The 12,620-nt window shown below is 47.5% G+C and overlaps 1 protein-coding gene across 1 annotated transcript in view; it reads left to right on the top strand.

Annotated features, from left to right (window-relative positions):
• VWF (von Willebrand factor) overlaps positions 1-12,620 on the top strand; it is a 128,913-nt gene that overhangs the window by 90,433 nt on the left and 25,860 nt on the right. Inside the window, exons 35-38 of the mRNA XM_043880888.1 lie at positions 2,783-3,003; positions 4,355-4,547; positions 4,734-5,075; positions 8,136-8,335. Of these exons, the coding sequence (XP_043736823.1) occupies positions 2,783-3,003; positions 4,355-4,547; positions 4,734-5,075; positions 8,136-8,335 (956 nt within the window). The remainder of the gene's footprint in view (positions 1-2,782; positions 3,004-4,354; positions 4,548-4,733; positions 5,076-8,135; positions 8,336-12,620) is intronic.

The following is a 12,620-nucleotide window of genomic DNA, read 5'->3' as shown; positions in this document are numbered from 1 at the left end:
GTGTGGGCAGCCTCCCTCCAGTTTTGAGCCTGGGGAGAGTGGGGCTGAAAGTGGATCCTCAAGTTCTTAACATGACTGGTGCTTCTGTGGGAGGGCCCTGTGTTCTGGCCTGAGAAGTGTTTAAGGCAGCTGCTTTTTCTTGCCAGCTCTCCCGAATTTTCCTTTGATATCAGTTGTGTGTTCTATATTCTTTGCCTGCCCACTGCTTCATCCTGCCATCCTTCCGGTTTGCTTTGTTTTGTTATTTTTATTTATTTGTTTTTGCACTCAAACCCTCACACAGGCTCTCTCTTTGTCTCTCTTTAGGTGTCCTCCTTACCTTATAGAAGCTTGAGCACTTTTAGAGCAACCCTGGGCCTTCATTCCTTTGTAGACCATATATAAAATACACACGAAGTAGTTTCAGATTTGCTGCCAAGGAAGTTCCCTGGCAGTCCAGTGGTTAAAATGCCACGCTTCCAATGCAGGGGGTGTGGGTTCGATCCCTGGTTGGGAATCAAAATCCTACATGCCATGAAGCCAAAAAAAAAAAAAAAAACCCACAAAAACAGAATTGCTAACCAATATCTTTATGAAAATTGAATATCCTAACTAGAGTATACATTTGTACAGGGCTTCCGGGGTAGCTCAGCTGGTAAAGAATCCACCTGCAATGTGGGAGACCTGGGTTCGATCCCTGGGTTGGGAAGATCCCCTGGAGAAGGGAAAGGCTACCCAATCCAGTATTCTGGCCTGGAGAATTCCATAGTCCATGGGGTTGCAAAGTGTCAGACACGCCTGAACGACTTTTCACTTTGGGTACAGAGTAAATTTTTTCACCAAAATTATTTAGGTTAGTTTTCCCCTTCCCTGCTGTGTACTCCCATTATTCATTACCATTCATTTGATTTTGTACCTGTTTGTGTTCCATCTTGAATTTTCCTCTCCACCATCCTAGCTGATTCCATTTGTTTGCCTTCTGTTTGTGAGGCATTCACATGGTTCTCAGTGTCAGAAGTCTATAGAAAGATATGCCCAGACCTCGCCCTGTTGGTTTAAAGAGAGCAGAGAAAATAGGAGAGGATCACAGAAGTTAAGTCATTTAGGTGGCAAAGCCACTCCCACTAACCTGTCAACTTAACACCATTTCACTGAAACAGCTTGTCCCAGGTGGGCAAAGCCACTCCCAGTAACCTGCCAACTTAATGCCATTTCTTTACCTTGGGACTTACTATGGTCTTGCGGCAGCTGGGGCTGGACTGCTCAAGACTTGGCCACAGGGACTTCCCTGGTGGTCCAGTGGCCCAGGCTCCATATTCCCAATGCAGGGGCCCTGGGTTCGATCCCTGATTGGGGAACTAGATCCCACATGCTGCAACTGAAAGATTCTATATGGGGCAACTAAGACCAGATAGATATTTTCTTCCAAAAAAAGGCTTTACGGTACCCCAGCTGGAGTGTCTGGGAACACTTACAGCGTGGGTGTCAGTGGGGTGGTAGCATTCAGGACTGTCGCTTGGATGTGACCGGCTGCTCAGGATGTGGGGAACTTTGAATAGAAGAGCATCTGGGAGCCGATCAGCCCTGACCGATGGTGTATCATTTGCCAGGGTCTGTGCTGCCTTGGTATACGGGTCACTCTTGCTGTGGAGGTCTCCTGGGCCTGGCGGAGAGCAAGGGTAGTGTTAGTGAGTCCTTGCTGACCCCCTGGATCTGCCTCTCAGTTCTTGGTTTCCATTTCTCTACCACCATAGACGTAGTCATGGTTTGTCTGGAAGGCTCACTTCCAACTTTACTGAGGTTTCTGAGATTAGTTTTCAGACCATGTATGACTATGGTCCATCAGTTCAGTTAAATCACTCAGTTGTGTCCGACTCTTTGTGACCTCATGGACTGCAACACGCCAGGCTTCCCTGTCCATCACCAGCTCCCAGAACTTGCTACTTGTCCATCGAGTTGGTGATGCCATCCAACCAGCTCGTCCTCTGTCGTCCCTGTCTCCTCCTGCCTTCAGTCTTTCCCAGGATCAGGGTTTTTTCCAGTGAGTCAGTTCTTTGTATCAGGTGGCCAAAGTATTGGAGCTTCAGCATCAGTCCTTCCAATGAATGTTCAGGACTGATTTCCTTTATTCATGGACTGTGGTCCATTGGGGAGATTTTTATGGAATCATCTGACATAGTTGCAAGATGATTAGTCTTCCCAAGTGGTTTTAATAGAAACCTGAGAGTTTGCTGATGGTGTGGATGAACGAGTGGCAGACGAGGTTGTGTCGAGACCCCACCGTTTGTTTTGGCTTCAGGAATATTTCTCTTGCAGGGTCTCTTAAGGGATCATGTCAACGTGGCCATGTGTACCATTAGTCACTTGGTAGCTGAAGAGACACGTGTGCCTTTAGGGGACCTTCCTTTCCAGAGAGGTCATGAGCTCATGGTTTGCTTAGCTTGTTGTGGTTTCAACGTGTCCTAACACCGCTGGAACCTCACTTTGTTTCCTGGGCCAAGACATCCTTGTGGAGGAGAGCATTAACTTTGCACGTTTACATTTTTTGGAAGTATGGCTCTATAATTTGCCACATTTTAATGGAATCCTTGTCTTTCTAAACCTTCCCTAGGAATATATTTAATGGTCAGGTAAGCTGTTCTACCTCTCAGAATCAGTTTCCTAGTCTGTAAAAAGGAAGAAATTTGCCTCTATGGCTTCAAAAGGCCCACCAGCTCTCAGCTCTGGTTATCTGCATGCGGCTGCCTCTTTGCTCGGGTGGGAGTCCGCTCAGGTCACACCCATCCTTTGCTTTCTTGCCCAGGTGTGTGCACAGGCAGCTCCACTCGGCACATCGTGACCTTTGATGGACGGAATTTCAAGCTGACCGGCAACTGCTCATACGTTCTGTTTCACAACAAGGAGCAGGACTTGGAGGTGATTCTCCATAATGGATTCTGCAGTGTCGGGACGAGGCAGGCCTGCATGAAATCTGTGGAAGTGAAGCAGAACGGCCTCTCGGTTGAGCTCCGCAGCAACATGGAGGTAAGAGGTGCTTTCCGTGGTCCTGAGGCAGGGCCCTTGGGGAAGCCACATGGACCCAGTGGCAGTTGGTTTTAGCCGGTGCTCCTGTGTGAAGACTTGACCTTCTGCCTGATTAGCAGGGTGCCATCTTTGTAGGAGGGGCTTATTGCATCTCCCTTCTGGTGTGATTTCTTGTTGTTCTGGGCCCAGATTTGGAAGAAAGGGTCCATTTTCTTTCTTTTTTTAAGAAATCTTTCTTTATGTGACTTTGCCAAACTCTTAGTTGTGGCATGAGGAATCTTTAGTTGTGGGATTTTAATTCCCTGACCAGGGATCGAACCTAGGATCCCTGCACTGGGAGCATGGAGTCTTAGCCACTGGACCACCAGGGAAGTCCCAGAGAGGGTCTGATTTCAGTAGCATTATATTGTCAATGGGGTGCCAGTTTTTTGCACTAGTAGAAGTTTGGGGTTTACACCAGGCTGTTTGTCCAGCAGACATTTTGTGCCCTGTACCTAGGCTAGGGCCTGCCAACCTTCTCAAGGAAAATATTTAGGGCCTAGATGAAAGCCTTTGAAAATATTTAGGGCCCAAGCAAAATGTGTGGCCCCAAAACTAAAAAAGAAAACTGAAAAACTGATCAAAATAAATGTTTGATTACATGTTTATAAGAGGTTGTATCATGCAACTTCTTTACATGTTCGTTTGGAAATCATACATATTTCATTACGTGAAAGCAACTTAAGGGTTAGACCTTCTCCTCTTGCAAGACTTCTTGAACACGCACAGTGATTGCTGAAAAAAAAAATCACAGCTCGTCATATATTAAATGAGTAGCTCATAGCCAAATGTTTAAAATTCAAAAGGACAAAAAGCCTTCCAAAATTTTTACAGCAAAAATTATAGTCATCATGGGATGTGAGTATATTTTAACAGGTTTGATGTGATATATTGTGGGGCCTCCATAGATCTGGTGACCAAAATAAAATAAAGATTAAAGTATTCCTATTAGATGCTCCTGGAGATAGGGTGCCAGTGAGTTGGCAAAATGGCATCTTCCCCAGCCTGTCTTGAGGAGTCAGTCTTCCCTGTTGAGTGCCGATGGACTCAAGGTTTCCTTAACCCCTGGGCTTTTGGGTTCCAGATGCATGGCTGGCTGTTCAGTTTTGTAAGAGTCCACTCTCCTGCCAAGCTCTGCAGAGCCCCTTTATCTGAGAAGAGCTGCCTGCCAGTGCCCAAGTTTGTGAATAACAGTGGAGTTGAGTGGGATGAATGTGTAGGGACTGTCATGAACTGTGAAAAGACACTACGAGTGATATCCTAGGATTCCTTGTTGCCATGACTACTGATGGGGCCTTTCTCCTTTGGACAGGTGATGGTGAATGGGAGACTGGTCTCTGTCCCTTACCTGGGTGGGGACATGGAGGTCAGAGTCTATGGTACCATCATGTTCGAGGTCAGATTCAAGCTTCTGGGCCACATCCTTGCCTTCACCCCACAAAACAACGAGTTCCAGCTGCAGCTGAGCCCCAAGATCTCTGCCTCAAAGACGTACGGTCTCTGTGGTAAGACTGTCGTCTGCCTCTTCCCTGAGATGTATGCCCTCCTTGCTCTAATCTCAGGGCCCCTGGCTACTGTCATTTCTGGGTCCAGTAGTGGGCTCAGATGCTGGCAGAGTTGGAGAATGACCAAGCCTCCAGCATCAGGAGCTGGCTTTGGGCTCTCAACCATACCTCTCCTGGTTTCTCTAGGGTTCTGTGATGAGAACGGGGCCAATGACTTCATGCTGAGGGATGGCACGGTCACCGCGGACTGGAAGACACTGGTCGAGGAGTGGACAGTGCAGCAGCCAGGGCAGACGTGCCCGCTGGGCCCCGAGGAGCCATGCCCCATCTCCCAGGGCTCCCGCTGCCAGGTCCTCCTCTCTGAGCTGTTTGCCGAGTGCCACAAGGTCGTTGCTCCAGCCACATTTCACGCCATGTGCCAGCAGGACAGTTGCCACCAGGAGCAAGTGTGTGAAGCCATTGCCTCTTATGCCCACCTCTGCCGGACCAAGGGGGTGTGTGTCGACTGGAGGACCCCCGATTTCTGTGGTGAGTCTCCACAATCTCCCCCAAATGCTGTGAAGAATGATGAATGGGGAGCCTGCTCAACCTCTCTGAAACCTCTTATTTTTTTAATCTGGGCCATGGAGATCAAAATCTGTGCCTTTCCTGTTCCCTAGGATTCCATTCAGGGTCAAGTAAGATGGTAGACATACAGGTAATTTGAACATAGGATTTCTATGTAATGAGTTTCTAGGTAAATGAAAGCATGGTCCTTACTGTCAGTATTTCTGCAGTTCCTGCACATTTGACTTTAATGTATTAGACACATTGGATGGCATCACCGACTCAATGAACATGATGAGTTTGAGCAAACTCCGGGAGAGAGTGAAGGACAGGGAAGCCTGACATGCTGCAGTCCATGGGGTCACAGAGAATTGGACACAACTTAGCAACTGAACAACAATAAGACACATCTAGGCCCAAGCAAAGTACAGAATAAGCAGTCACCTTGAACTTGGACTTGCACCAGGCTTTAGCAAAGGCTCCCAGAGCAAGCCACACCTGAGCAGGATTTAGAAGTGTGAGTGGAATTTTACCATTCGAATACCAAGAAGCTTCTTCATTAGAGATACCATGGGATTGCTAGTGTGGATACTTCCCCACGGTCAGCTTCCTTACTTAGACTTGGCACATGTTTATTATTTAACAAGTCGGGGATACCAAAGTGAATCAGATATGGCTCCTGCCCTCAGGGGGTGCTGGACTGATAACACTGAACTTCAACATCCTCAGTTTCTAATGTAATCCCTGACTTTTTTTTTTTTTTTTTTAAGGAAATGAATGTGTCCAAGCATCTCAGAGTCTCTGAGTTTATGATTATTATGCTGTCTCAGCTTTAATTGGGGCTGGAGGACTCGGGCATCCTAGCCCCAGCTAGGTGATCTGGGTGATCAGCTATTTCCTTAGTATTTCTGGACCTCAGCTTCTGCATCTTGAAATGATAGTTGGACTAGATGACTTGAAATGGTTTGGTGTCATTTGCGGGGGGGCGGTGGGGGGCACGGGTGGCGCTGAAGAGCTCCTATACTAAGTCCTCTATGTCTCAGCACAGAAGGAATTCACTGAGAGGCAAAATGATAGATAAGTCATTTGTTAGAACAGGACACGTGTGAGGTTTTACAAGCAAGTGGGTAAGAGGGTGCCCCACCCCCAAGAACTTACTGGGCTCTAGTTTTATAATCAAAGGAGAAGAGGGGAGGCGGGGTGGGGGAAGACCTTCCCTGTCTTTTTGAGTAGACGTCCTGCTTCTAGCATCAGCTCCTCCTCCAGGTTGAGCAGGATTTTCTTGTCCCTACCTGGTAAAGCTGGGTCCACAAGTTGTTTTTTATGGGTGCAGAGAGCATGCCCCAGAGATCATAAACTTACTGAATTCACTGGGCAGGATGTGGGGCTTATGCCACCACTGTTTTATTATTTGGGGACATGTCTCATGTTTCTGTCTCATGGTTTCGTTGCTAAGCAAACATGCTTGGTTTTGTGGTTAAGCAAACCTGCTTTCTGAGTCATCATTAACTTATAGGGGTCTTTGATATTTTCCCCACTTTTGGTCCTCTAGTGGGATTAACTATTTCATCACCTACTTTGTTCCTTTACACTGTCCCTATCAAACCCCTAGGTGTGTTGGGGCTCTGGTTTTATGAGTCCCTCTGGCTGATACTGCCTCCTTTCAACCTGCCTGCAGATCAAGGGGAAAATGTTAGTTTCTGAGTTACTCTCTATTTATTAATTGTCATGCTGCTACTGCTGCTAAGTCACTTCAGTCGTGTCCGACTCTGTGCGACCCCATCCCTGGGATTCTCCAGGCAAGAACACTGGAGTGGGTTGCCATTTCCTTCTCCAATGCATAAAAGTGAAAAGTGAAAGTGAAGTCGCTCAGTCATGTCCCACTCTTCGAGACCCCATGGACTGCAGCCTACCAGGCTCCTCCGTCCATGGGATTTTCCAGGCAAGAGTACTGGAGTGGGGTGCCATTGTCTTCTCCGATTAATTGTCACACCTCCTGGCAATTTGCTGTGCATTTGGGCTTCCCAGGTGGTGCTAATGATAAAGAGCCTGCCTGCCAATGCAGGAGATGCAAGAGATGCAGGTTGGATCCCTGGGTGGGGAAGATGCCCTGGAGGAGAGCATGGCAACCCACTCCACTATTTTGCCTGGCGAATCCCACGGACAGAGGAGCCTGGCAGGCTACAGTCCATGGGGTTGCAAAGAATCGGACATAACTGAAGTGACTTAGCACGCATGCTCGAGGAAAGTCTTTGGTAGTCTAAGTCCTTGGAATCTTCTCTACCACATGCCTTGGCACCGTGAAAATGTGAGGAAGGGGTTGGGTAGGACCGGAGGGGAGAAGTGGGTCACTTTGTAGCTTCTTTTCCAGGGCATCCCTCCATAGCTGTGGATTCCCTTTTTTTTTAAGTTGAAGAGAATTTTAAAAGCATTAAATATACCTGTATTCAAAAAAGAACTACAGAACTTCCTAAGGATCACAGGTTCACATCATCAGTTGGGGTTAAATTTGGCTGCAGGCGAGGAAGAAGTAAAATTCTCTGTCACACAGCTGACAAGAGGTGGGCGACTTCAGCTCTTTCCGGGTCTCAAAGTGGGTTCTAGTTCTCTGCCCCGTCCTCGCGTGGGTTCACTTCTTTCCTCGTGCTTTAAGATGGAGCTCTGGCTGTTACACCCAGGTTCCAAGCAGCAGGATGAAGGGAAGGAAGGAGAAGGGCCAGAGGCACAGCTGTCTTTCAAAAAAAGATTCCCAGAAGCTGCCTAAGAGTCTACACTTGCTCTGACAGTTCATTGGTCACAGCGTTGTCAGGTGACGACACTTAGTTGCAAAGGATGCTGGGAAGTGTAGTCTTTATTCTGGGTGGTCATGTGCCCCGCTTGAAAGTCTTGTTTCTATGGAAGATGGAGAGAATGAAAATTGGTGGAAACTGGCTGGTTCCCATCCCAGCAAACTTGTCGGGTGATCAGCCGCCTTGAATCAGCAGTACCTGCTCCCCTCTGGTTGCTCTGGGCCCTGAGAATCGCCCCCTTCGCTCTCTGCAGCTGTGTCCTGCCCGCCCTCCCTGGTCTACAACCACTGTGAGAGTGGCTGCCCCCGGCAGTGTGAGGGCAACTTGAGCTCCTGCGCGGACCACCCCTCGGAAGGCTGCTTCTGCCCCCCGCACCAAGTGATGCTGGAAGGCAGCTGTGTCCCCGAGGAGGCCTGCACCCAGTGCGTTGGTGACGATGGCGTCCGGCACCAGGTAGGAGCCCCCCCACCTCCCAAGGGGGCTGCTTCTCCCTGGCTCAGTGGGGGAAGCATTGATCCATGATTGGCCCCTTCCAACCTTGGCAGCAGCGCTCGGCTATTCCAGGTATCCCTGAGGGGTGGGGAAGCAGCATGGCATAGACTCGGAGTCGGGCGTACCTTGGTTCAAACCTCAGTCTATTGTGGGTTAGCTGTGTGATCAAACACCAGAGTGTAACAACCCATTACTACTACTAGTACTATTTTTTAAAAAACATTTTTTGATGTCTTTATTGAATTTGTTGCATTACTGTTTGTTTTTTTGGCCACAAGGCATGTGGGGTCTTAGTTTCTTGACCAGGAATTGAACCTGCACTCCTTGCATTGGAAGGCAAAGTCTTTACCATTGGACCACCAGGGAAGTTCCTATTAGCACTATTTTTTCTGATTATATTCACGTAAGTAGAATGCTGGGAACCTAGGAGGGGATGGGAAAAGAATATTTTATATAGTGATGTCTACCATTATTAGAGGGTTCCCTGATGGCTCAGACGGTAAAGAATCTGCCTCCAATGCAGGACTCCCAGGTTCGATCCCTAGGTCAGTAAGATCCCCTGGAGAAGGGAATGGCTATCCACTCCAGTATTCTTGCCTGGAGAATTCCATGGCCAGAGGAGCCTGGCAGGCTGTAGTCCATGGGGTCACAAAGAGTTGGATATGACTTAACACTTTTTCACTTTTCACCATTTTTAAGATATATCATGTGCCTTGCATTGTACTAAGCACTCTGTATTCATATTTAAACATTCCAAGATGTGCTTTGCAGGGAGGGTATTGACAGTAACTGTGGTCAAGAGGGGATGAAAATACACTAGCTAAGCAAGTTAGACAGTTTTTTTATTGCTGGATTCTTTAGAGCTTTTGATGTGCTGATGTCCATTGCAAGGTTTTGCTTCTCAGACTTCTTAGACCATGGAATTGTATTGGGTTAGCCAAGAAGTTCGTTCCTGTTTTTCCATAAGGTGTTATGAAAAAACCCTAATGAACTTTCTGGCTAATCCAATGTGTGTGTGTGTGTGTGTGTGTGTGTGTGTGTACAGCATCCCTTGGACTAGGGTCCCACAGAACACACTTCGCTATCTTACATCATCTTATAAATACTCACAAAACCTCTTTGAGAAAATGAAAGTTTAGTGAACTTGGTCCCCTGCCCATGGATGCAGTTTGTAGGTGATGGGTTGGGAGCTGGAGTCAATATCTGGAGCTCTGCCTGACTCCCTAGAGCTTGCTCTTTCTAATATATGAAGTTACCCTTTGGCTAGGTCTCCTTTAAGCTGATTTGCTTGGAAGTCATTGAGTCATCAAGTCATCAGTTCCTTTAGCCCTTTAGGAGTCCTTATTTTGAAAGGTGATTTATTTACCAAAACTCTATTTACCAACACATTGGCCTCGGATGGCAGTCACTTCACTCCAGAGTTACCCATGTGTATATTGTAGTCCCTGGGGCAGTGTGTATCTGTGGCCATGGGAATGGTCCTGCCCTTCATTCTGGCAGCAATACCACAGAGCGTGCTAGAGGGGAGCTCATTTGGCTTCTAGAGAAGGAGGATGTGTTCTATCACTGTGGGCCACACTCAAGGCCTAACATCTCCATCATCACTGGGGAAGACCTTCATCACTAAGGGAACCTGGCTGATGACTTAACTGTATTTAGTTTCACTTGATTCTCCCCCAAAACTCCATAGGGTAATTATTACACATCTCATTGAATGGATGACGGAACTGTGGCTCAGATGGCAAGTGGTGATTTAAAAAACCCTATTCACTACACCAGGTCAACCCTTAATGTCCTAGGCTTGCCACAGATCTCACTGGAACAGTGAGCTAAACTCTGAGCTGACCAGGTGTCCATGTAAGCGTGTTCGCATTAGGCTATTACTTGGATGGTTCCATTGGCTCTGTTTTGTTGTTGGGTTTTATCCTAGTTGAACCCATTTTGTAGTCATTAAACAAGAGTGTAGTTGATAAACCAAGAGGGAAGCCCAGCCACTCTCTACTGCCATATTTCAACTTGCTAAATTAAGTAACTGTCTGTACCATAAGTGAAAGTGTTCATTGCTCAGTCGTGTCCAACTCTTTGTGATCCCATGGATGGTAGCCCACCAGGCTCCTCTGTCCATGGAGTCCTCCAGGCAATACTGGAGTGGGTTGTCATTCTCTTCTCCAGAGGATCTCCCTGGATATTCCCCCAGAGTTGACAAAACCTTACATTGCTCCCCCTGACTTGCATGGTCCTAGGCTCCTACTGGGCACAGACGACATGTACCATTGCCAGAGGGAGCTGACACCCAGTGGTCATTTCAGGCTGGCTTTGCTGTTGGTGGCAGATATTCTCAGAGGGAGGCAGAAATGATCTCTACTCCCTTCCTTGGCATCCTGGGATTGGAAGGAATGTCAAATTTGTTTTTCTGGCTCCATGAGTCAGATGTCTATAGGATCCTGAAATCAGGAGGCTTGTGAATTTTATCTTAGGGTTCCCAGCTCCTTCCCTACTCCTTCTCTCTGAGCCTATTTCCCCTTTTCACTGCTCCCGACCCTTCCGTCCAGCACATTGGAATATGTATCCAAGTCATATGGAGAGGGAGTTCAAACAGTGTGGCACTTTGATGTAGGAACAGTCTTATGTTTTAAAACCAAGCAACATAGAATCAGTTAATAAAACACTATGGAGGGAACACAGCCAGTGTTAGTTATTTCGGAAAATATAGTTTAAACGGATAAAAAAAATTATCCAGCCTCCTGCAATGTCATTACTCTCATAGCAGAGAAAGAATAAAAATCTAATATGAAGAACATTCCCATTAAACGAATTTTCTTTAAACTGAAAACTAAAGCCTAGAAAACTTTTCTTTGGGGAAATAATTCAGGGTAGAAATCCCTCGTGCTAATGTCGGAAGGGCAAAATATTTACCAGTTTCCATAGCTCTTGTTCATGTTACAAATGCACTCTGCCTTTATAGCGGGCTCCGGAGAAATCCTGTGGACAGAGGAGCCTGGAGGGCTATAGTCCGTGGGGTCGCAAAGGGTTGGACATGACTAAGCACAGACACACAGACACACAGACACACACACTCACACACACACACACACACACACACACTCTCTCACACACACACACACTCACACACACTCACACACACACTCTCACACACACACACACACACACACACTGGAGGAATCCAGGGCCCCCGTACATGGGCTGCCCTCCCATCAGTTTTGGGGTTCCCCCCACCCCACTGTGCTGGGCAAGCACTGCTCTAGCCCCTCTAGGACTGCCTCCATCACCTTGTCGGTCTGCCCTGGGCCCGGTTCCCTCCCTGATGTCTGGTGTTAGTTCATTTGCATCTTTCCTCAAATCCTGGCCAGGGTGGACGGTGCTTGTGACTTGCTGAGTCCCTGGGTTCTGAAGACTTCCGTTTCCCCTTGCTGTACTCTCTGCAGGCCGTTCTTCTGTCATCTTTGTTTAATCTTTAACTCCAGCCATCTGGCTGACCTGTTCTGTCCAGGTAACAGTCCTATACCAGCTCTGGAACCTGGGGACCGAGATAGGGCTGCCGGCCACCTGAGTCATCGGGAGTCGGCTTGTCCTGATGCAGGAGTGCCCTCTGCTGGCCAGTTGGCTGCATAACCCTCCAGGTGTGTGGCCCCAGGGCCTTTTCGAAGCTCAGCCTTTGAGGCCTAAAAGGGCTTTCTCAGGAGCCATAGATTCTCTGGCCTGAGGAGCTTCCTGGGACAATGGAAATCCCTGGAAAAGCAGTTTAACACTGATTTTGGTCATCTATTATGATGTTGCCCAGGAGAGTTGGAAAGTTGTATTACTCATTCTTAAATTTTAGCTGTCTGGAGTTCATTTTTAAAAAGAGAAAAAAACTAATATGTAAATATCTATCTCCTTTCTTTTATTTTTAATTCATTTTTATTGGAGTATAGTTGCTTCTTTTGTGGGCTTCCCTGGTGGCTCAGTGGTAAAGAATCTGCCTGCCTGTGCAGGAGACTCAGGGTTCGCTCCCTGGGTCGGGAGGATCCCCTGCAGAAGGGAATGGCTACCCACTCCAGTATTCTTGCCTGGGAAACCCCACGGACAGAGGAGCCTGGTGGGCTACAGTCCACTGGGTCACAAAGAGTCAGACGTGACTTAGCGACTAAACTGCAAAAGTTGCTTTACAATGTGTGTTAGTTTCAACTGTGGGCTTCCTGGTGGCTCAAACGGTAAAGAATCCACCTGGATTGTGGGAGACCTG

This window comes from Cervus elaphus, chromosome 22 (assembly GCF_910594005.1).
Source record: "Cervus elaphus chromosome 22, mCerEla1.1, whole genome shotgun sequence".
NCBI lineage: Eukaryota > Metazoa > Chordata > Mammalia > Artiodactyla > Cervidae > Cervus > Cervus elaphus.
Note: the sequence above shows the minus strand (reverse complement) of the source record. Positions and strands in the feature narration are given on the sequence as shown.